This window comes from Diorhabda carinulata, chromosome 6 (assembly GCF_026250575.1).
Source record: "Diorhabda carinulata isolate Delta chromosome 6, icDioCari1.1, whole genome shotgun sequence".
NCBI classification, from domain to species: domain Eukaryota; kingdom Metazoa; phylum Arthropoda; class Insecta; order Coleoptera; family Chrysomelidae; genus Diorhabda; species Diorhabda carinulata.
Genome location: NC_079465.1, coordinates 31665984 through 31691827, shown reverse-complemented (window position 1 = coordinate 31691827; position 25844 = coordinate 31665984). Strand labels below are relative to the sequence as shown.

The 25844-nt window shown below is 29.8% G+C and overlaps 2 protein-coding genes and 1 long non-coding RNA gene across 8 annotated transcripts; 1 reads left to right on the top strand and 2 right to left on the bottom strand.

Annotated features, from left to right (window-relative positions):
• Positions 1–415: 415 nt before the first annotated feature.
• Positions 416–5343, bottom strand: LOC130895404 (uncharacterized). The gene is made up of 3 exons (XR_009059460.1): positions 4758–5343; positions 4200–4407; positions 416–3835 (listed from the first exon to the last, which is right to left on the bottom strand). It is a non-coding gene; the product is annotated as an uncharacterized LOC130895404 (long non-coding RNA).
• Positions 5344–5687: 344 nt separating this feature from the next.
• Positions 5688–22999, top strand: LOC130895950 (axotactin). Of its 6 annotated transcripts, none has more exons than XM_057803636.1 (22): positions 5688–6999; positions 7221–7371; positions 7508–7654; positions 14982–15228; positions 15281–15431; positions 15548–15767; positions 15823–15958; positions 16016–16300; positions 16363–17595; positions 17677–18025; positions 18130–18347; positions 18403–18576; positions 18637–18862; positions 18922–19172; positions 19229–19654; positions 19710–19907; positions 19977–20265; positions 20334–20650; positions 20787–20971; positions 21423–21686; positions 22607–22751; positions 22807–22999. In XM_057803636.1, the coding sequence occupies exons 5-22, from the start codon at positions 15367–15369 to the stop codon at positions 22935–22937; spliced, it is 5112 nt and encodes a 1703-aa protein (XP_057659619.1). In that variant the 5' UTR covers positions 5688–6999; positions 7221–7371; positions 7508–7654; positions 14982–15228; positions 15281–15366; the 3' UTR covers positions 22938–22999. The 6 variants fall into 6 exon arrangements, with proteins under 6 accessions (XP_057659619.1, XP_057659616.1, XP_057659620.1 ...); XM_057803633.1 differs by adding an exon at positions 14148–14225 and having other exon boundaries at positions 19710–20265; XM_057803637.1 differs by lacking the exons at positions 7221–7371; positions 7508–7654 and having other exon boundaries at positions 5688–6858.
• A 47-nt stretch (positions 23000–23046) lies between these two features.
• On the bottom strand, positions 23047–25834 carry LOC130895954 (histone deacetylase HDAC1). Its single transcript, XM_057803641.1, has 4 exons — positions 25593–25834; positions 25147–25259; positions 23688–24924; positions 23047–23344 (listed from the first exon to the last, which is right to left on the bottom strand). The coding sequence occupies exons 1-4, from the start codon at positions 25639–25641 to the stop codon at positions 23280–23282; spliced, it is 1464 nt and encodes a 487-aa protein (XP_057659624.1). The 5' UTR covers positions 25642–25834; the 3' UTR covers positions 23047–23279.
• Positions 25835–25844: the final 10 nt, after the last annotated feature.

The following is a 25844-nucleotide window of genomic DNA, read 5'->3' as shown; positions in this document are numbered from 1 at the left end:
TCTTGATACTTGGACAACTTGTTTTATAATTTTGAATGTATTCAAAAGAAAAAGATAATTCGATTAAATATAGATGAAACCGAAATTCACCACTCTTTGAATACAGATTGTTCTTGTGTGAACAATAATTAGAAGTTGAATGCTGCGATATACAAGAATTTTTGTTTCGAGATTACTTCTAGTACAAATAACAATCATTATTTTCAACTATTCCAAAGTTTCTCGTCATCCTGTAAATCTAAATAACAGACATATTTTCTAATTTATTCTAATATCGTATAACCATGTTACACTAACCTTTTCTAACCTATATTTATTTTTCACAAATAATTATATATAAGTCATATTTCTAAACTGTTACTCCATGTATAAATTATTATTATTACTATATGTAAAAAATCAATCAATAAAATCGTAGCTTTCGATAAAATGTAATTAACTGAATTCACACAAACTTTAGATGGATAATTCTTGTTGATTTTACATAGAGATAATTAAATCTTACCTATATCAATAAGAAAATAGTTTTTACTTAACAATCTAAAATGAAATTACACGAAATTTGACTAATAGAAAATATACATGTCTGCCCGAATTAGTAACAATGTCAAAATTTCACTATTTAAATAATTAAATGCATTGTTTAAACTTATTGATGTCAACATTGGTAGTCAAAAACAAAGCCACGCCACGCCACGAATACGAACATCAAAGAAAAACAAATCACTTTTAATGTTTATTTTAAATCCGTTTCACAAAAAATTTTAAAATAAAAACTATTTTCTATCGATATACTGAAAATTTCAAAAGTTTCATTAAAAATTTTCAACATTAGTCACATTTTTAAAACTAGAAATCGAAAGATTTTTTTGTCGTTATTAAACAGATCCGGTAACTCTGTATTTTATTTATCTAATAATAACTATTTTGTACTACAATCGAAATAAGGTATTTCAAAATTAATAACTATATATATTTTTATATGAAAAATCACATTACAGTTGAAAAGATTTGACGTGAACAATAATTGCGTCGACCTACAAAAATGGCCGACATGCTGTCCAGACAGACAAGGATAAACGAACTTTTTGATGCTATATTTTAGATTATCCTTTATTTAATGTTTATAAGTAAATTAATGATTCCCACAATTTCAAATTATCTGAAGAAAATGCTTAATTTTAATTACTTTGAAAATATTAAAAAAAAAATAATAAAACCTTAGCATTCCATAAAATGTAATACACTGAATCCGTTCATTTTCCTGGAAACTTTAATTGGACAAATCTCGTTAATTTTTACATAAAGAGAATTATATCTTACCTATATCAATAAGAAAATAGTTTTCACTTCACAACCGAAAACAAAATTACACGAAATTTCAGGAATAGAAAAATTAGCATCAAATATGTCTGCCGGAATTTGTAATACTGTCAAAGTTTCATTATCTAAATAATTAAATGCATTGTTTAAAGCTTGGGACTTCAACATTCACAGTGCGCAGGTCAAAAACAAGTCTAGACATTTGCAAAGAATTCGAAAGGGGTCAATGATATGAGAAGATGTAAAGTTTTGATTTATTAAATAATAAGTAATTGAATATTACATATTTTGTTATATAATTTACATATTGAATAAAATAGTGTTTTCAAAGATAAAATAAATAAAGCAATATAATGACTATATAAGTAGAGTTTATGGGCAGCAAATAATAGTAATTTCCTTTTGGGAATCTGTATACTTTTAATGTGTTACGACATATCTTCGTTTTTGGAATTAGTAATTTCATTAGTGAATACAGGTACATGAGAATGTTTCTTAATTAAAAAACGTAGAATTTAGAACAATATTACTGACTAAAACAATTTCAACTTTCAAAAGAATGGCTGCATATAAATCAAAACATTTTTGTTATCTTGGTATTATTTTTGATTGTTTATCGAAAATACTGTGAATTGAAAATTTCCCATGGATGGGGGGTGGTTCCATCCCCAAATTAGATAAACATCAGAAAATATTCTATTAAACGTTATGTTTCTCAGGAATATTAAAAATCAATTCGAAATGCAAACTAAATAAAAAATTCTTCCAACAAAAACAAAGGCATGGAAGAAGGTGCTTCACGGTCAATTTTCGTTTATTAGTAATAAACCCTCAACATGTATAGTTATTTTGGTATTACCATCGATTATTCAACTAGAATACAGTGATTTCAAAATTTCTCATAGTGTAGGGTGGTCCTTATCTATTTAAGAATTCTGTTGAACATAATCTCATAAATGCCAAAAATAAGATTGAAATGTAAACACACAATTCTTGGAACAAAGACAAAGGCATCCAAGAAGGGAATGCATGCATGGTCATTTTTCTTTATCTGTATTAAACCCTCGATATAATGTAAACAAACTATTCTACCTACAAACTGTTAAAAAGGGTTCCAAAACTGCAGTGCACTGTTGTTTTCCAAATATATTATACCTCTTGTAAATTATCGATAACCAATGTAGAAAAATATATGATACTTTTAACAAAAAAAGGGTGCAATGATGGTCCCTAAAATAAACATACCAGACTCCATAGTAAACCATTATAAGTTGAAAATTCAGAATTAGATACTTTTATATACTTATTGTTTTCAAATGATTCCTTTAATTTAAAGTTATAGATTGATTTCGAATAATTTTTCTTGAGATATAATTTTTTCACACTGTTTCATTTCGATTTCATATTTCATTCCATTTCCCTAATTTTTACGCAAAATTCTAATCACAACATAATCAATTCTATCGAGATTAACAAGAAATAAAATATTCAAATTTAACTTTATACTTCAAAAGATCCCTAAAAATTTCGAAAACATTGTTTTGTAAGTTTAATTGGATGTTTGTTAAAACTTTCTGAATGTTAAAAAAGTTATTCAAAAATTAATTCAAACTATTTTTCTTCATTAATTAATATCTGTAACTATATTAATCTCAATAAAATATTCCTAGAATTCCCAAAAGTACAAAAACCAACAGCAACTGATCAAAGGTCTGCTCACTCATTAAATAACAAAAAATATCATTTCAATCAAAATTTTATGCAATAATTCGGACCGAAAATTTTAGAAAAATTTGAATAACTGATTTTAGAATTTCCTTCATACGAGGTACATCTACAATGTAAGTTCCATTTCTAAGTTTCAATGGAAACCTATATTTCTAATAGTCATAGGGAATGAAATTTTGGTATCTTATGATACCCCTTTTTGTTTCAATACCTGATTTTATTATAAGTTGTTTATAACTAAAAGATGAAAGAACTTTTGTTATTTAACAGAGGCTCACATTATATTATATATAAAAAAATTCTACTCAAGTGAAATCCATAACAGTCCATCACAAGTAAGCAATGCACGAAGATGTAACTCCCATAAATTGCACAAACGGCATCTTCCATTTCGAAATTTTGTTTTCAGTTTGATACTAAATGAAACAGAAAATCTAATCCATACTCACATTCCACCATGCTTTATCTCCTGATAATTTAATAGTTGATTAAACTGTTGGCATAATTTTCGAATTATTAACACACTTACTTTCATTTATGTAAAACTACTAATAAGATGCTACAGTTTTGGAACTTTTATTCCATATTAAAATGATATTCCAACTAATATAAATGTCACTTGGTTTGGTGTATTCATTTTTAATACTTTATTTATTTTTTCAACAAAAGAAACATCAGGATTGAATAGTAATGGAATTGACACTTGTCATCCTTATCTTTGATAACACTTTCATACAGAAACATTGGCTGCTTTTACATTGGAGGCATCAGGTACTCTTCAAATCTGAAATTGATAAAGGGCAAAAATTTTAACAGGCAGATATATGATCAACTTTTAAGAGTTCAAAAACATTCATGACAGCAGTTGAAATATAATAAAACTGATAACTTGCATAAGAAATTTATTGATAAAAAAAGCAAAATCTAGAATACATCTTTGCTTTAAGCATTATCGAAAAAAGAATATCACGAATCAAGTTCTGTTTTCATTTGTACCAAATATATGGAGATTTATTATTCTAACTATCATGAAACAATTGCCAAATATATGAATATACAAAAAGAATTTTTCAAAGTTCAATGCAACATCGAATAAATTAGAAAAGTAATATATTGATGAAATTTGAGACATTCAGATACATACTCACCTTTTTTCAATTTAAGAGTTGTCAGCTCAAGTTTCATATTTGTTTTCAAATGGATTGTGATTCAAGATGGATTCAGCCGAGACTTCTCAGACTTCATGTTCATCGAGGTAACATTGAAGTGTCTTCCGTAACTTGAAAAATAACTTTAATTTGCCTGAAACAGTTGCTCTAGGCCCTTTAGATGTGTTGTTCCAGAATAAACTTTAACCTGCAGCAGAATGATGGTTATCCTAATTTGTAATTAACTGAATTCACACAAACTTTAGATGGATCATTCTTGTTGATTTTACATAGAGAGAATTAAATCTTACCTATATGAATAAGAAAATAGTTTTTACTTAACAATCTAAAATGAAATTAGACGAATAGAAAATTTACATGTCTGGCCGAATAAGTAACAATGTCAAAATTTCATGATTTAAATAATTAAATGCATTGTTTAAAGTTATTGATGTCAACATTGGCAGTCAAAACAAGTCTAGACATTCACAAGAAATTACAAGAAATATTTTAGGTAGTAAATTTAAAATCAAATAAATAAAACAAAAAATCACTCACCAATTCACAAATAAGGAAATTACCATCTTGGTAGTTGAGAATTTTCCGGGTATCCATAATTTTCACAACACAATATTGTATTAAAACAAGGAAAATTCTTTATCGGATTATTGTAAACACGCCACAAACATCAAAGAAAAGCAAATCACTTTTAATGTTTATTTTCAATCCGTTTCACGAAAATTTTAAGATAAAAACTATTTTCTATCGATATACTGAAAATTTTCAAAGTTTCCTATAAAAATTTTCAGCATTTTTAAAACTAGAAATCGAAAGATTTTTTTGTAGTTATTAAACAGATCCGGAATCCCTGTATTTTATTTATCTAATAATAACTATTTTGTTCTACAATCGAATGAAGGTATTTTAAAATTAATAACTATGTATATATATTTTTATATGAAAAAACACATTACAGTTAAAAATATTTGACGTGAACAATAATTGCGTCGACCAACAAAGATGGCCGACATGCTGTCTAGACAGACAAGGGTCGAAGAACTTTTTGATGCTATATTTTAGATTATCGTTTGTTTAATGTTTATAAGTAAATTAATGATTCACACAATTTCAAATTATCTGAAGAAAATGCTAAATTTTAATTACTTTGAAAATATTAAAAAAAAATTAATAAAACCCAAGCTTTCGATAAAATGTAATACACTGAATTTGTTCATTTTCCTGGAAACTTTAATTGGACAAATTTCTTTAATTTTTATATAAAGGGAATTATATCTTACCTATATCAATAAGAAAATAGTTTTCACTTCACAATCGAAAACAAAATTACACGAAATTTTACGAATAGAAAATTTAGCATCAAATATATTTGCCTTGTTAGAATATATGGAACGCAACCAATTTTTATTTAACTGTTAAATGTTGTTAATGTAAATCGACGTCTGTCAAACGATCTTATCAATCTTGTTGCCTTTATGCGTAAGACTAAAATTACAATAAATTGTTTGTACTGAAAATCATATCAGTTATCATTTTCAAACCACATAATTTTCCTTTATTTATGGTAGCAGAGCGTGGTTCCGTGGAAATAACAGAAGACTGAAGGAAGTGATTATACAACTATTAAAATTAGGTTTAATAATTTGGAGGTTATAATTACAACGAGCTTCTCGTCAAACTTCCTCTTCAAAATGGGTTCAAATTTGTTTAATTTGGAAAAACTAGTCGGAAGAGAAAATTTTATCACTTGGAAATTCAGTATGAAAACATATTTACAGCATGAGGATTTGTGGTGTTGTATCGAACCATCTTATAACAAACCAATTGAAGCAAGTAAGGATGTAAAGGCCAAAGCCAAGTTGATTTTACTTCTGGACCCTCAAAATTATGTTCATGTTCAAGATTGTTCAACTGCAAAAAAGGTATGGGAATGTTTACAACAAGCTTTTGATGATAAAGGACTCACGCGAAGAGTTGGCTTACTAAAAGACTTGATAAATACTACATTGGAATCTAGTAATAGTGTTGAAGAATATGTGAGCAAGATCATGAATACTGCTCACAAGCTGCGTAACATTGATTTTGACGTAAAGGATGAATGGCTTGGTACTTTGATGCTGGCAGGCTTACCAGATGAATACAAGCCCATGATTATGGGGCTTGAGAGCTCAGGCATTAAAATAAGTGCTGATTCAGTTAAGTCTAAGCTAATACAAGAAATTAGTACATCAAAGTCAACAGTCTTTTATACAAATTATAAGAAATCCAGAAGTAATAGTTGGAAGTGTGGACATTCAAATAAATCAAAAAGATAAAATACAAGTTAAAAATGTACTGTTTGTTCCTGGTTTAGCTGCCAATCTCCTTTCAGTCAGCACAATCGTGAGGAATGGGCATAATGTTATATTTTATGACAAGGGATGTGACATTCAGAATGCTAAAGGAGAGGTTATCTGTAATGCAGTATTAAAAAATAACCTATACATTATGAACATAAGTGGAGAAAAGGTTCATCTGACTTCAAGTGCTGTGAATTCCAATGACACTTATCTGTGGCATCTGCAAATGGGACACTTGAATTTTTCAGACATTAAGAAACTGTCAAATTGTGTTGAAGGTGTGTCATCGACTTCAGACAAAGGTAAAGTGATCACATGTATTCATTGTTGCAAGGGAAAACATGCTTGGTTACCATTTAAAAATGTAGGTTCAAGAGTAGTAAGACCACTTGAACTAATACATTCTGATTTATGTGGCCCTCTGGAAAATGTTTAATATGGAGGTAAGAAATATTTTATAACTTTCATTGATGACTATACACAAATAGTACATGTGTACTTTCTTAAAGATAAAATGAGTGTACTTGATACATTCAAAGATTTCAAGTCAAAAGTAGAGAATGAATTAAATTGTAAAATTAAAAAGTCACACATAGATAATGGTAAAGAGTACTGTAATAAAAATTTTAAGAAATTTTTAACTAATCATAGTATAATTTATCAGACATCTACTCCGTACACTCCAGAGCACAATGGCTTGGCAGAACGAATGAACAGAACACTAGTTGAGCGAGCAAGGTGTATGTTGTTTTATGCCAACCTGGAGAAGAAAAAACGTCAAAAATGGGATAAAAAAATCTGAGAAAATGTTGATGGTAGGTTATTGTGAAAATTCCAAAGGATATCGATTAATAAACCCTTTAACACATAAAGTAGTAAAAAGTAGAGACATAACTTTTATTGAGAAGTATATTGAAGATAATAATATACTTATACCTTCTGATGTTGAAGTTGCAGACATGGAGGGCCGGTCAGCCAGTAATAGCACTGCTCCTACCAGTACTGGGATGTCATCTGATATTCAAAATCAGGAAATACACACTCAGGAGTCATCAAGTAAGAAATTGAATGAACCTATAAGTAGGAGCGAAGACTCAAGTGAGTATGAAACAGATTCTGGGGATTTAGATGAGACTTACTATCCACCTAGATATGTAAGACAGGACTATAATAGTAATGTAACTGTTCGATCACTCCGTACAAGTGACAAACAGCAAGGTGATAATCATGAAAATCATGTGTTTCTTTACTGAACTGACCGACCTACAGACAGTTGAGGAAGCTTTGACTTCACCACTGGCTAACAAATGGAAAAAGCTATGGATGAGGAATATTGTATTATTTTTATTAATTATCGAGAATACTGGAACTTTCTCCTAGTGTAAGGTGGTACTTAACTCCAAATTAAATAAAACAATTAGATAGGATCGTAGTGAACGTTATTTTTCCTTACGCCATATCTACGTTTTTGAATTAGTAATTTTATTATTGATTACAGGTAGGCGTATGAAAATGTTTATTAATTGAGGAACGTAGAATTTAAAACAATATTATTAAGATTTATAATAAGTTCCAAAAAATAGCTGCATATGTATAAAGTACAAAACAAAATATTTTTGTTATCTTGATATCGAGAATTCTGTGATTTCAAAATTTTCAGTTCCTATAGTATAGGGTTGTCCTCATCCCCAAATATCAGAAGGCATCTAAAAAGGGGCTGCATGGTCAATTTTCAATTTTTGTTATCAGTATTAAACCCTCAACATGTATAGTTATTTTGGTATTATTACCAGTATATATCTAGAATACTGTGATTTTAAAATTCCTCATATTTGGAGTGGTCCTCATCCCCAAATTAGACAAACATTCACAAGCGATTCTGCCGAACGTTATTTCATATATATATAAAAAAAAATATATTCCAAATGTTAGGTAAATAAGAAATTCTTCGAACAAAGACAAAGGCATCCAAGAAGGGTCTGCACAGTCATTTCATTTTTCGTTATTTGTATTGAACCCTCTATATAATGTAAATAAATTATTCTTCAAACTGATAAAAAGAGTTCTAAAGCTGCATCGCACGTGTTGTTTTTCAAATATATTATACCTCTTGTAAATTCTCGATAACCAATGTAGAAAAATAAATAAAGGATACTTTCAACAAAAAAAAAGGGTCTAATAATGGTCCATAAAAGATTTCTAACATAAACATACCAGAATTAAAATATTTGGAACCCTGAAGATTTTTTTGGTACAGTTTCTTCAAAAGTAATGTTTTGTAGTTATCGAACTTGGTGGGCTTTTATATTCTTTTTCCTATATCGATCTCATTCGAAATTCTTTATAGACTTGTTAGAATTTGCACATTTAAGCACTTTGGAGAATAAATACTGCGATCTCGATTAAATAACACTCAACTTTGTTGAAAATTCGTAAGAAAATTTAATTATTTTTTTAGAATCAATCAACTTTTATACAAATATGAAGAAAAATTCTTTAGTTATTCGATTAATAAGAAGAGAAAAGAATTTTTTGTGTATAAAATGTGAAAAGCGATTCTGAACAAATGAAGGGGTGATGACAAAAAGTTTATTAAATGAAGAGATAATTTCTAACAGTAACTGTTCCATTGAAAAGTCATATTTTCTCCGTGTATTTATCTTACAGAATGATTTGAGATTATTTCCATATTGTTTTCAGTAAATCGAAAGTGTTTACAAATAATTGATTCCGGACTAATACAAAATGATTCACGTCAAACCATTCAATTAAACATTATAACTATATATTGATTGCCCCTGTATGAATAATAAATGAAAATTATGTAACAATATATTTCAAAAAAAACTTTTATTACTTCTTAAATCTGTCAGCCACTAAAATTTTCTCCCTCGTATAATATCAAGTCTACAACTTTTAAATGGTACCCGGTATTATAAAATCATAGTTTTATAACCTTAGATGTTATAACTTATTCTATAATATATATAAGTGAATTAGTTATAATTGAAAATTTTATCAATAAAATCATATTTTCAAAATGTACTTCACAAAAAAATCTGAGTTCCAAGTGAAAAATTACGCATCTAATCAAATTTTTCGAATTCGATTTCATGGTTTTCACGTTACACAAAATATAACACGAGAATTTTATTTAACACACTAAATGTGCGATTCTCAAATATTTAAACAAAATCCCTACAAAATCATTCTCACTAAAACGATATTTTAAAATAAAATTCTGTCGCTTTCGAATTCCAATTGTGCAAAAAATTCCTATTTTGTTTCAAAACCTGATTGTATTAGTTGTTTACAACTTAGAGTTTAAAGATTTTTTGTTATTTAACAGAAGAGAGACCCACATTATTGTATTTCTGAAAATATTTGTATCAATAATGATATACAGGGTTTCTCTCAACTATTTGTATTTCCCAATATAATATAAGAAAAATATCAATCATATATATATATGTTTCCTAGTAGTTTTGCAAAAAATTTCGTTCTTACAACACATTTTTTTTTGTAAAAACTTTGGAAAGTTTATAATATATATAAGGGTGAGTCAATTGTATTTGAGATTTTAAGAAAATTCATTTTCGTTGCTATTTAAACATCAATTACTGTTACAATGTAAAGTTATCTACAGGACGTCCCCAAAATAATCAAGCAAACCAAATAGACGATCTTTAAATAATTATTGAACCATCCTAAAAGGATTCTTATATCTTATGATTTTACCAATTCATGTATAATACTTTTTTATACGTAATAATTTATTTTTGTCTTCTATCATAACATTAGTGTTAAAAGAGTTACACAGAATGCATCAATCTTACGATAAAGAATAGTAGATGTCATTAAACATCATATTTTGAAATTATCTCGTACTATACAGATTGTTGCAACTTCTTTACAAACCAAACATATTATTTTGTTAGACGGCAGCCACTGTATAGTATACATGGTAATAATTAAGGTTTACAATTAATTTTAACAATTTGCTTATAAACTTAACATATAGGGAATACTAAAAAAAATTTTTACGAATATAACTTAGTGTGTGATAAATTTGAAAGAAGAAATATAATGAGAATTTCGACTTTGGGCTCACTTTGTATATAAAATAACAATTAATTACAATGTAATCGACTACGAGGATATTGCATTTTATTAAGAAAGTCAGTTAAGTAAATACGATTCTCATATAAATTTGTACACATCTCTCAAAGAAATCAAAAAATTTCAATCTCATTTTTAAAAAATTATGTTTAAAGCGTTCAAGATAATTTCAAAATATTGAGCTCAAAGAAATCTAATAAAAAATGACCCCCTAATACTCAATTTTTTAACAAAATTGGCGCACCCTATATATTAATATAATTTTCTACTGGATACAAAGAGAACTAAGCACTTAACAAACAATGTTTACTACGGAAATTAGTACTCAAAATTTATGAAATCCAGCTATTCAATAAGAGATGGCGTTACCGGGCATTCGATAATCATCCACTGTTTGAAGAATGTGTAATTCAATTTTTAGACATTTATTTATATTTTCGTGATGGTTGACACAATTTGCATTAATTTGTGTCCTAAATAGAAACTTCTGTTCTGATTTCAAGATATAGGTGCGTATCTCCATTTCGCAAAACCTATTCGTGAGTATTTCGTTAGTCGGTTAGATAGATATTTATATGGAAATCACCACAGAAATTTCCATATCTCGATTTTTTTATTTGGAGAACTTCAAATGCTAAATTTTTGAAAATAAACCGTCAAAAGTAGAGGGTATGAAAGCTGCAAAGCAAACTTTGGTATTCCAAAAGCATAATACGAATAATCGTCCTAGTCTTCAGATCTGGCATCTTTTGAACCTTATTTTTTATAATTTCATTTATCATCGTATAGTGAAAAATTCGTCACCCTCTTGCTCGCCGAAAGGAAATCTTCAAGAAAAATAAAACAAGAGAAATTTCAATAATTTCATTTATTTCATAATTTCGTCCCCATTATTTTTTGACAATAGGTACAATATAAACATCATCATCATAGAAAAAGACATTTTCATTACACACAATTATACAAAAATGAAAATATTTCAATGATAACTAAGAAAATAACTTTAATTTGCCATGTATCAACTAACTTTTATGGATATATCACCCTATAATATTATAAAATAAAAAATACTTAAAATGCCGTTTTATTTGAAACAATTCTTAATCTTAAATTTTTCCTTTCGAACTTATAGATATAGATATATAAAAGTTACTATTTTCCGGTTGATAGTATATTTACGATAGCACGAAATTCCTCTGTCTACTTAAATCTGGAATAAAAAAACTCAATTTTAGTTTCAGCCTTGTAGCTGTGTTATCTCCAAAAAAATGTGGACTGAAAAAAGTGTTTAATCGATAATAACCATGTTATTTTTGTACAAACAATCACCTCCATGTAACATCCTGTATATTATTATTAATATACTTTCAAACGTAGTTTAAAAGTATTTAAAGGAATAAAATATTTTAGGAAAACCTAGGCAAAGGAAATTTATACAAAACTGGCCTACACTTTTCATGTAGAGTCGAAAATTTGAACAAATAGAATATTTCACCAAAAAATGTTCAATTACTTTCGGGACATCCTATATAAGTAAATAATATTAATATAGTAGTAAAAGAAGAATTTCTGAAAAATGATTCTCCCACTAGAAATTGTAGATATACATATATTTGATTCACTTTGTATACCAATTTTCCATTTTGAAATGAATATATTAACTGACCATGTTTATGATAACATAATAACCTGTTTAGAGCTATTTTTTAAAAAATTTTTGGTTCCCTGTATAAAAAAAACTACTACTACGCATTAAATATAATTAAAGTATCAATTTTTGTTTCAGTTCACAAATGAGGAATTCGCCATTAGTTAAGAATTTTCTTGGCATCCATAATTTTCACAACAAAATATTATATTAAAACACGGAAAATACTTTTAGGATTATCGTATACACGTACTCCACGTAAATAAAAGGAAATCAAATAACGTTTAACGTTTATTTTAAAACAGTTTCGCGAAAATTTTTAAATAAAAACTACTTTCTATCGATATACTGAAAATTTTCAACTAAAAACTTTCAACATTAGTCACATTTTTTAAACTAGAAATCGAAAGATTTTTTTGTTGTTATTGAACAGAACCGGTCTCTCTGTATTTGATTTCTACAATAATAACTTTTTCGTGCTGAAATCGAAATAAGGTATTTCAATATTAATATTAACAATAATTATGGCGAACTAAAAAGATGGCCGACATGCTGTCTAGACAGACAAGGGTCAACGAACTTTTTGATGCTATATTTTAGATGATTATTTGATTGTTTATTTAATGTATATCAGAAAATCGATAAATCACATTATTTCAAATAAGCCGAAAAGGATTATTCATTCAAATTACTTTGAAAATATTAATAAAAACTCTAATAAAATCGTAGCTTGCGATAAAATGTAATTCACTAAATTCATACATTTTTATGGAAACTTTAATTGGACAATTCTCGTTATTTTTTATATAAAGAGAATTAAATCTTACCTATATCAACAAGAAAATAGTTTTCACCACACAATCTATAACAAAATTACACGAAATTTTACGAATAGAAAATTTATAATCAATTTTGTATGACCGAATTAGTAACACTGTCAAAATTTCCTTATTTAAATATTAATATTCGCAGTGCGCAAGTCAAAAACGAATCTAGACAATAACAAAGAATTCAAGAGGGGTCAATGAACTTGATGATATTATGTTTTAAACTATTAAATAATAATTAATTAAATATTACCGATATAAAAAAGAAAATAGTTTTCAGTCCACAATCTGAGATAAAATGACAAGAAATATTTTAGGTAGTAAAACAGTATAAAAGGGCCAGCATTATTTTATTTCTGAAATTACTTTTGTCAATTATAATATACGGGGTTTTTCTCAACAATTTTGTTAATAAAACAATATGATGTAAGAAAAATACCAATAATTTATATAATTCCTAGTAGTTTTGTAAAAAATTTCAGTTCTTACGCAATATACAAGGGATAAGATAAAATAAATAAAAGAGTCTACAAAGAAACAAAATTCTTAGAAGCACTTGACGGTTCGGGTAGGGGAAACGTTCGATAATATTATTTAAAATAAGTATTTTTCTAAACATATATAGATCTTCACGTGTATTTTTCTTTCGACGGGACAAACTGTATAAGATTTTCAATTTACTACACGAATATTATGTACATTACTTCAATATGATCATTATCAAAGTAACTACATAATAATTTCCGGCATGCCACTTAAAGAAAAGAGTTACAAACAGTCATCAGTTACAATCCGTCTACTTGTGTTGTTTTAGTCAACAACAAAATAGTTTATCGAATCTTCATATTAAAAATTTATTAATAAGTTAATATCAAAAATAACGTTTAAAATCAAATATAAAGCACGTGATCTAATTTACTAACATTATGAAACGCGTGACTTCTAAATTAACGTCCGGTAAATAATTACCATTTGATTTTTTTTTCTCTTTTACTAGTGAAGTGTTTAAACGAAATAAGTAACAATGAGAAGTTCAATTACTCACTACGTCACCGCATTTCCTTTGTTCGGAAGGGTAAGCGTCTTCGCTTATTATTCATAATAGACACAAATCTATGCAATTGTTCAATTCTGAATATTGAAAGTTATAATATGATCATGTGACAAACACAATCTCGCAATAAAATCTTCGTTTTTAAAACGAAACGTATCCATATTTTTTGAATTACTTGATTTGCGTTCTAATCTTTAACAATGTCTTCATATTTTCGAACCTCCTGATATGAATTTTATATTCGAATACGATAAATTTAAAAATATAGACTCAAACGTAAATGATTGCTAGATATAAAAGGGAACGCTACTCGAAAGGAAAGTTTAGACAACAATTTTTCATTATTGCAATCGACAAACATCGAATTATGTCACTTTTTGTATACTTTATTTTAAGTAGATACGCGTCGTCTACAAAAAGGCGTAAATTCTAGTCTTTTTGTTTGTTATATAAAAGCAATTGGTAATACTGAAAAGAATTGTTAATTAGCCAACTAATGTGATCATGGGATTTCCGCGTCTATTTCCTTTTCCTGTAATTTATTTTTTACGCAACTTACTCCAAAATCTAGTCGAATGAAGTATACTGATTCATTACTTATTATATTTTGAACTTAAGGTAAAAGTATTTACAAAAAAATAGGAAACACTTAATTTTGAATAATAGTAAATGATTTTTTGATGCGACGAACAAATTTTTTGAACAATTGTCATACTATAAATTTGAAATTCGTACTTTTCTATTGAAATATAATATGAATTCGAGATGTTGTTGCAGATAAAATTGAAGCTAATCTACAGTTGCTTATTAATACTTACAATATCAGCAAGACCTGAGCTAACTAATTTACGACAATGTATAGGACCAATTGAAAAAGGTCCTTGTAGTAGAAATATATATAAATGGGCATTCGATCACGACAGACAGGAATGTGTACAATTTGTTTGGGGAGGTTGCGGAGGCAACGATCGAAATAGATTCGATAATGAAAATAACTGTACGGATATCTGTAAAAGTTCAAAAAGTAAGTTTAACACAATTAAATCGCCAGTTGTAGATTTTAATTTAATTTTTAGCCGATACATCTTCGCCGAGGATTAATATAGTAGAAGACAGAGGACCAGTATTGACTTTCCAAGAGACCGGAGACGAAACTACTTTTATGTTTGCCCAATCGAATACGTTTATCCAAATCGACGGCGATATCATTCAAACTTTCCAATTACGGTCAGTGATTGTTAATTTAAAATTAAGATATCATCACAATGTTGGTATGACGATTTTACGTAAACATAAATCTAAATGAGTTTTAAATATTTTCTCTTTATGTGGTATTTTCGCAGATTATGTCGACAGATATCTTTCAAATTTCGAACTAGATTACCGCACGGACTTTTAGTCTACCACAACGTTAAAGTACCAAAAGGAATATCTTTACAACCATACGCTCTGTACATTATAGTTCAACAGGGTCAATTGAAAGTCGTACACGTTTATGGAAAACATTCGACGGCCCTTACGGTTGGTAGCGGTTTGAATAGAGATGAATGGCATTCGGTTACGGTAAACAATTTTATTGAAAATTCGATTAAAAAATTTCGAATGATACCATTTTTAGGTTAGAATTGATGTACACGGTGCTAGATTAATGGCAACCGTTGATGATTTAAAAGACGAAACGACGTTAAAAGGTTTAGATAAAGAAAATAACTATGGAGTTTCAGCGAACGTTACTTCAGTAATTTTAATAGGAGGTAAATTATTATTTCGTTAGAAGAAACCATTTTTTGATTAATTTTTTTTTTTTTTAGGATTAAGTTCTGAAGAACGATTACACGGAGTGAAATACATCATCGAATCGTTCGTAGGTTGTATAAAAAACGTCATCCTAAGTACGGGAAAATCGGCGTCTGATCTACTACCGATATCGCCTCTAATAGCCACCAAACACGAAAATGTACAAGAAGGGTGCGTAGATAAATGTATAACGGTGGAAAATCTTTGTTTTCAAGGTTCGAAATGCATCAATCATTACAACACTTTTACTTGCGATTGTTTCGGTACCAAATACGAAGGAGAATACTGTGATATTTATAGTAAGTAGTTCGTTTTATAAAAAATCGTCGTAATTAGTTATCGATGATTAACTATGTTTTAGCCGCTACTATTCTAACGCTGAAAGGATCTTCATACGTTTCCTATAGAGTGTACGATTGGAAGGACAGAGTCCATTCTTCGGTAACTCGATTTTCGATGTTATTTAAAACGCGATTTGACGATTCCGCTCTATTATTCGCAGCTGGAGGCGTTCAAAATTTGAATCATTATATAGCGGCATCGATATTCAACAAGACTGTTTTCGTTGAAGTGAATTTCGGCGAATATCCCCTTTTAACCGTATTAGGACAAGTACCTGAATTCAAATTGTATCAATGGAATAATTTAACAATATTTCACGAATATAATAGGATACATTTAATATTAAACGAAGAGAAAGTAACTTTGAACGTAACCGGTATACCTTTATTGTATATCGATCCGGAAATTTATATAGGGGGCGGTCCGGAATTGCAAAAGAAACCCGGTTTGAAATCGACAAACAATTTCGTCGGCTCATTGAAATACGTATTTTACAACGATATATCTATAATTTACGAGTTGAATAAAAATAATCCGAAAGTTCATTATATCGGTATATTGAGACCGGAATTTTACGAGATCGACGTCAAAGATATACCGATAACTTTTCCATTTTCTTCGTCTCATATTTGGTGGCACAACAACCACACCGATAGCCTATCGTTGTCGTTTAGCTACAAAGCCAGCACGAATTTGAGCGTCGTAGCATCGAGCGAAGCTCAAACCGGCGTCTATTGGGAAGTTAGAATAGTAAACGACGAAGTTCGATTCGAAGTTTCGGATAATACGAAAAACGTAACTCATCTAATCAGCGTTAAGAAAACTCCCGGTGTTTGGCATTGGCTCAATCTAACTTATAAAGGAGAAGTGGACGAAATAACTTTAACCGTAGATAATAGAACGAAACAAGAAAAAATCGGCGATATCAAATTTGCTATAGGAGATAAAATAAAAGTAGCTGCCGGTTCGAGAACGAACGCCGGTCTCGTAGGGTGTATGATGGATATAATGGTGAACGGCGCTCTTCTAGAACCTAGATCCGTTTTACAGAGCGAACGAGTCGTCGGGGAAGTTTCTTTAGACGATTGTAGATTCATCGACGCTTGCAAACGACCAAATACTTGCAAACACGGTGGAAAATGTTCCGTTAAAGAAGATAAGTTAATTTGTGATTGTACAAATACCGGTTACATGGGAAAGAATTGCCATTTCGCTCAATATAGAAAAACTTGTGAAGAACTCGCCTTATTAGGTAATTAATTATCTCGACAATTTCCGTTTCCGTTTTTAATTCCGTTTCGACGAAATTTTTGTCATATAAATATATTTTTAGGTTATACGAAACCGGACGTATATTTAATAGATATTGACGGTAACGGTAAATTTCCTCCGGCACACGTACGCTGCGAATTTCAAAGTCACGAAGATTCAACAAAAACAATCGTAGAACACAATTTACCCAGTCAAATAGACGTGAGATCTCCATCTGAAAAAGATTTCATGTTCACTATAAAATATAGAGAATTCGACGCCGAAATGATACAAGAATTAGTATCGCATTCGTTGAATTGTAGTCAATACATCAGATACGATTGCCAAAAAGCACCTTTAGAATTACATTCGGCGACGTGGTTTATAAGTTCCGCAAACGAAACCGTCGATTTTATCGGAGAAGTTAAAAGGTAAATAAAATAAATAAATAAAATAAATTTGATAAATAATAAATAACGAAAGCCTTAAACGGCATATTAGATGACCGCTTTATTTCTTAATACCAGCTTTACAGGGGTACATGCCCATGTTCTATAGGAAAGAAATGCGAAAACAAATCCCAATGGTGTAATTGTGAAGATATCGATGATGAAAAATGGTATACCGATGACGGTTATTACACCAACGCGAATAATGTTGGTATTACCGAAATGGTTTTTCTTCAACAATCCGATTTACCTGATGATGCACTAGGAAGAATAACATTAGGACCATTAGAATGTGTCGAAACTAGTAAGTTTCTAAAAGAACGTTAAAAATATAATATAATTTTTTTATCATTCCACAGATACCCAAAGATACGTTGTTACTTTTACTACGAGTCAGTCTTATATCGAAGTACCCGGTTGGATAAAAGGAGATTTGGCGTTTTCGTTTAGAACTACCGGTAAAAAAGCCATTCTTCTCTACCAACCACCGATAAGACCAAATTATCCAAGTTTTATGGTAGCTTTAACTAGCGGTATGTTCAATCGAAATGATTAAATAACCGTTCCTTTTTTTTTACTTTTTTCTACTTTAGATTTTCAACTAACTTTTAATTTTACATTAAACACCGGCGTTTCTAAGGAACTCGTCATAATTTCCGGTAGAAAATTAAACGGTGGTGAATGGCACAAAGTTTGGATAGATTATAACAAATATCATGTTAGATTTATGATAAACGAAGATTTTCAAATGGTAAATTTAAAACCGGAAGAAGAATTCGGTCCTTTTGAAGGTTCTATGTTCATAGGAGGCGCTATTAGGTACCTAATGATTTAATTGAAAAAAAAAAATTTCGTATAATGGCGAGATATTTTTCTAGTGATTTGCTCGATCAAAAATCATCTGTTCATCAAGGATTGATAGGATGCTTCAGAGGATTAGTTGTGAACGAAGAAATTTTAGATATATACAGTTATATGAGCGTCCATCTTAGTGAAATTATCAAAGATTGTAAACCTTCTTGCGATCCGAATCCTTGTCAAAACGGTGCGCATTGTAAAGAACTTTGGAGTAATTTTCAATGTATATGTCCAAATCCGTGGGCTTACAGTGGGGAGTTTTGCGAAACCAGTAAGCTATTTATTCATTTCATCTACGTAATTTTTCATAAATCAACTATTTTCTAGATATCAACACAAACGCCATAACATTTACTTTACCTAGCTCATATTTACGGAGGAATTATTTGACGAACGATACCAGCGATGAAAAATCCGTATTGAGCGGTATGTTTAAAGAAAACATTTTGGTAAATCTACGAACCTACGAAAATCGAGCTCTCATATTTTACGCTAACGATCAATTAAACAATTTCGCCCATTTATATATCGACAACGATACCCAAGTCATATTTCTTTTTAATTACGGTAACAAAATTTTCAATATAACAGTTGATTACGCCAATTTAAATACTAGTAAATCCGTACAAATAGCTATAGTCAGACAGAAAAATTTTACTACTATGCACGTTAACGACAAAAACAAAACTATACCGTACGGAGTTAAACTTTTAGAAGACTATTCTCACAAACCCTGGATAAACCCTAATATGGGTAAGTTGAGATTTAATTATTTGAATGTTCTTGAATGCAAAAGACTATATTTTAGAGGTATTAGCTCCTCAACGTCCACCCGCTCCGCCGACTGAATATTTTCAATTAAATTTAGGGGGTTACGATCCCGAAACTTTATTAAAAGTTTCTGATTATCCACCGAAACTCGAAGGATACGTGGGTTGTTTAAGAGGTCTTCAAATTGGTAACCGTTCGATCGATCTTTCATCTAAAGTAAGCGAGACAGACGTAGGTAAGTATAGTAAATTGATTTTTTATAAAACGAGTCGCATTGTATATTTTTATTTAACGTGGTTTTTAGGGGTGATCGCACATTGCAACATGAAATGCGACGAAGTACCTTGTAAACACGGTGGAATATGTATTGAAGATTTTAGAAATCGTCGACATACTTGCGATTGCGAACACACTAGTTATTACGGGGAATTTTGTTCTGAAGAAATCGGTGCTGAATTCAACGGAGAATCTATTATTTGGAGAGAATACATTTTAAACGGATCCGTTGATTACGTTAAATTCCAATTGGCGTTTTCCAGCGTCGATATTAGTCAAAAAAGTACCGTCTTATTATTATTACAAACTGAAAACAGGTAAAAAAAAAATCTCTTCTAATAACAAAATGTCGTATAAATTAATATTTTTTTTTTTCATTTTGTAGTCGTAGCTATTATTTGGTTGTCGGTTTAAGTACCGAAGGTTATTTGACGGTACAAGAAGATAGAGAAGGCGCCGTCTTTTCGGCTACCGTAAATACGAAAAATTTCATAAACGGCGCCAGACATTCGATTTATTACAAAAGAAATTTTAACGATTCCGAATTATACATCGACAGAGAATTAACGGCTATGAAACAAATTCCAGCACAAACTTTCACCAATATTCCCGAAAAAGGTGGAAACGAAGTCCAAATCGGTGGTCACGATACCAACGATCCGAGATTCGCTACTTATAAAAGATATAGCGGCTGCCTTTCAAGTTAGTATATACACGGCGTTTCAATAAAAACGATAATGATGATGCTATTTAAAAAATTTATCAAGTTTTCGTTGGGGCGCCGTATATATTTAAATAGAATCGATTGTATAAATAAACAATTTTTACGATTTTATAGATATTTTCATCAAAGTAAACGAACACGTTATGAAACCTTTAGAAGAATATATGTTGTTCACTAAAACTGGTACCGAAAAAGTGAATGTATCGAACCAACATGGTGTCAGAAGCGCGCAGTGTAGTTCGGATTTCGACAAAATACACGAAAAAATTCCGGTTTCTATTAATCTCAATATAAGCCAGGTAAATACGATGAAAATCTGTAAACACTCATAATTTCGAACTACTAATCTCAACATTTCGCCATATTTCATATAAATATAAAAAATTAAATTCTGAGAACCTTTTTTTCGAATTATAAAACTTTTTTTCCAACTACTGTATGTAGAATATTATTTTATGACACCCCTAACGCTATCTACGAGCGAATATCCAGATACCATTACGGAATTGTATAGAGAACTTCAGTATTAGTAAAGTCTTATTTTTATGTAATAAAATTAAAAGAATCATTTCTCAATCCAATTGAACCCATTTGCCAGTGTAGAAATGGCATTTTTGTCAAAATTGAATACAAAAAAAAAACAATTTTTAATTAAAAAATATAGCTCTGAAATGATTAAATTATAATATTGAAACTTATTTTTCGTTATATTTCGTTTCAACGTCTCGTAAGAAAAATTTTTATTCACAGGGAACCGATAAAACTTGGGTTCAAGACGCTCCTCAAAGAGTAATTTACACATCGATGTATTCGACTACAGCCGAAGAAGAAGACAGCACCGGCCAATTGGTCGTTATAATTTTATCTTCTTTTTTTTTATTAGTAATAGTTTTTTTTATATATCACCTGATTATAATCGATAAAAAATACAGAAGAAGAAAAGAATACGAAACCGACGCCAATATTTTATTATCGAAACAACAAGCCGCTTTCCTACAGGAAAATAACAAAACCGTAAGTGGACTCGTTATTTTTTTTTATTCCAAAAAAACCATTCTCACTCACTTATTAAAAGCTTCATATCGAAAAATATTAAATCCGCACTGATCCGTTCTAATCGTAACATTTAACTTCTGTATTCGACACTAGATGGCGAAACAATTTTTTATTATTTCTTTACTATTACTTTTATTAATTTGATTTCAACTGCTGTTTATCAAGTATTTCATCTTTTTATTATCATTATTATTTTATAAACGTATTTTTGTGCAGTATTAAACGCGATTCTATTATATTTTATGCATACGTCTACTCTGTTATACTATTATGTAATGTTATGATTTTTCGTTAGCACAATAGATGGCGCCGCAGACTATATACTACTTTCTATCTCGTACAGACTACGCATGCTTGAGAATGCGCAGAACCGAGCTTGAGCCTCGAAGGGTAGAGAAACCGTTATCATTCTGTCTTTCTTAATCGGAACGATGTAGATTTTAAGCGCGCTTTAATTTTTAATCAATTGGCTTTTGAACATATTTTGAAAAATACATTATCTTTAAAAATATAGATTTTTTTTAAATATTGCTTAGTTCGTTTGTTATTAATAACTAGCTGACGATTTTTTAAGGTTAGGTTAGATTCTTGAGTTTCCATTTTATTAGTGTGCAATTCGACCAAAAAAAAAACAACATATCGCAAAAATTCTACTTACCTCTATAGTCATTACAGATAATAAAGAAAATTAATTGGTTGAATATTATTTAAAAAATTAGTTAACGCTGTTCAGCCACCATTTTTAAATAAATCACTTGGATATAAACTACTGTGAACAGTCACTGCTATTTACAATGAAATCACGGTTCCGTTATCTCGATTTATTTTGTAGGATTTTTAATTAAAGTAATTTCGATTATTTTTTATGAATATTCCAGGCGGAGGATTCGTCCAAAAAATTCAACGGAATAATAACAAGCGATTCAGTTAACGTTTCAAAAGATGAAGTCAGGGAAGAATTAATTGTGAAACCTATCAAAAGGGTAGATAGTAAAAGAGAAAAACAACGAGTTTCATTTAGAGGTGAGATTTTTAAATAAAAAAATAACGAAAAAGAAAAATCTTCCGTATTTTTTAGGTAACAATACCGAAATAAAAAACGACAATTCTGAAGTAATTTGTTCAGAATTACTCACTCCAATGCCGGAAGTAGTAGAAGAAGAAGAAGAAGAAGAAAACGACGAACCTATTAATATCAAAAATATATAACTTACTATATTATAACGCAAATTTAAAAAATAAAATAAATAAACGTCAAAACTTAAAAATAATTCCGTGGGATCTTTTATTCAAATTGTGTATATGTAAAAAACGCCAATTTTATTTTAAATTTAATTAAATCTAAAGTATATGTATATACAATCAAAAAGAATTGTACTTGAGACAATATGAACACCAAAAAAAATAAAAAAAAATTCACTTGCACATCTCACGCGTCTTATCTGTAACTAGAATTATTATAAAAAAAATGTCTTATTTCCGATTAGTAATAATAATTATTAATATTAATAATAATGTAATAGGAATTTACATTATAGAATGAGTACAATGTCATGGATTTGGTCCCAACAGTTTTTTCGTATCATCCGGACTTGATTTTACTAAACCGTCTTCACCTATAATTAAAAAAAAAATACAAAATTACAGTAAATAGAAGTAAACAATATATTACAAAAAAATCTCCAAAAAGAAGCTACATCAGTACAAAACAGTGAACTACGGATGTGAAGCTTCAATTCTTAACAGCAGAAGAAGAGAAGTTAGACATATGAAAAAAAGAGGATAACTACAGGATAAAAAGAACGAGAATTTGGAGAAGCAGAACTAAGCAAAATAATAAGATCCATATGAATAAGTAAGAGTAAGAAACGTTTTAGAAGGCTGTTAAACATGGTACCAATAGACATTTTACATTATTTGGTCAAATAATAGAAAAACAAGTGATAAAATTCCACTAACCTTTTTCAGTTTTGATTTCCTCTTTGATCTTATCTTCTTCCTGTTTAATTTCGCCAGCTTTGTCTAAACGGGGTCGTTTTCTACCTTTGTAACTTCTGTTGTCCCTTCTATCACCTTCACCTTCGTCTTCGCTATCAGAAAACTCGTTCTCCGGCACTATTCTTTTATCCAAATCCTTTTGCGGTAATCTTTCGTCCTTGTCGACTTTGTCTTCGTTATCGGAATCTTCGTTGATGGCGTCTTCAGGTATAGCTTGAACTTGTACGCCTGGTGCGTGAGGTAACATCCTCAAATTTTCGAATAATCTCGTTTTGATTTTTTCCAAATATTCCGGCGTATTTTGATTGGCCATATTGCTGGGACTGATGTGCAATTTAAAATCGGGACCGAAATATTCGAAATAATCATTATATGGTAGTTCGTTGGCGATTTCCACCCCTAAGGCTACCGATGTTTCGTAAGTCCACGCTCTCGAAACGTTTCTGATCGTATAACCGCCTCCGCCTACCATCATAAAAGGTAAATTGTATTTTTTTACGAATTCTACGCACTTTCCGTGTCCTTTTACTGTTAGATTAAAACAACCGAGTCGATCGCCGGTTAAGGAATCGGCGCCGCACTGTAAAACGACGGCACTCGGTTGGAAAGTTTCCATAACTTTACTTATTATAGGTACAAATATACTTTCGTAAGCTTCGTCGTCCATTCCGTCTCTTAAAGGTATATTAACGGCGTAATATTTACCTTTACCTGCGCCTATGTCTCTTAAATCTCCCGTACCAGGAAAATATTCGCCGTATTTGTGAAAAGATACCGTCATTACGCGATCCGTTGTATAAAATGCTTCTTCGACGCCATCTCCGTGATGTACGTCGATATCTATGTATAATACTCGTTGATGGTATTTAAGTAATTCCAATATACCCAATACTATATCGTTTACGTAACAAAAGCCGGAAGCTTCCGATTTTTTGGCGTGATGAAGACCTCCGCCCCAATTTATGCAAATTTCTGATGCTTGTTTGTTAAGTTTTACTGCGGCGGCCACCGAACCGCCCGCCGATAATTGACAAAATTCGTATAGACCGTCAAAAACTGGACAATCTTCTCCTACATTGAATCTTTGCATCTGTTTGTTATATTCTGACATATTATCTGGACGAATCGACCTTAGGAATCTGATGTAATCATCTGAATGGAACTTTGTCATTTCTTCTGCTGTCGCTTTATGAGGACGCTATAAATTGAGAAAAAATTTTTTTTGTAAAGTTATAGGATCTCCAATAATTAGTAAACTGTGATATAAAATATATAAATATTCGATAGAAACCAAGGATTAAACAATATATATTGAGGTGTGGTTTAAGATAATCAACTTTTTATTGGAATTATACACAGTTTGCTTCAATTCTTTATTTTAGAAATGTGAAAAAAAATAGTTTTACAATTTTATACTCACATAAATTTCCATTTTTCTGTAGAGCCCATAATTTAAAAGCAAATTGTGCGTCATACGTATACGATGAGGCTTCATGGGATGTCCTTGTCCATAATAATAATTTCCAATATCACCTGATAATTATTAAATTATAAAAAAAAAATACTAATAATTTAGAGATATTCAAAGAAATATTCGTGATAGATTCATAAAATTGTATCGGTCAACCGTAGAAAAAGAGCATCATACATACGTCAAGTGTAAAAATGACCAATAACAAGTGATCAAAACTACGGTCGCCATTAGTCTATCATGAAGTTTTTCATTTACGGTACAAAATATCGTACAAACTTTATATTGAGAAAAACCAACGTGATACCTACACGCAAGTTTAAAACAAATAAATCTTATAAAAATATGTCAACGAAATCTAATATTTATAAAGGATTAATAGTAAAAATACTTACTATCATAATAATAGCATACTCGTTTCCTACTGTGCGGTTGAGTCGTCATTTTTATAACAAAACACTACTTTCTTTGATAAGTTTTTTTTTATAAAAAGAGATATAATTTTAAACACCTGTTTTTATTAAATTTAAGAGTCAACACGAGTCTAAACAACTTAATTATTATTTCATCTCGTGGATTAATATTCCCTCGTTAGTTGTTGATTGTTGACTGAAGTTTGATGTTTGACATTGGACATTTGACAACAT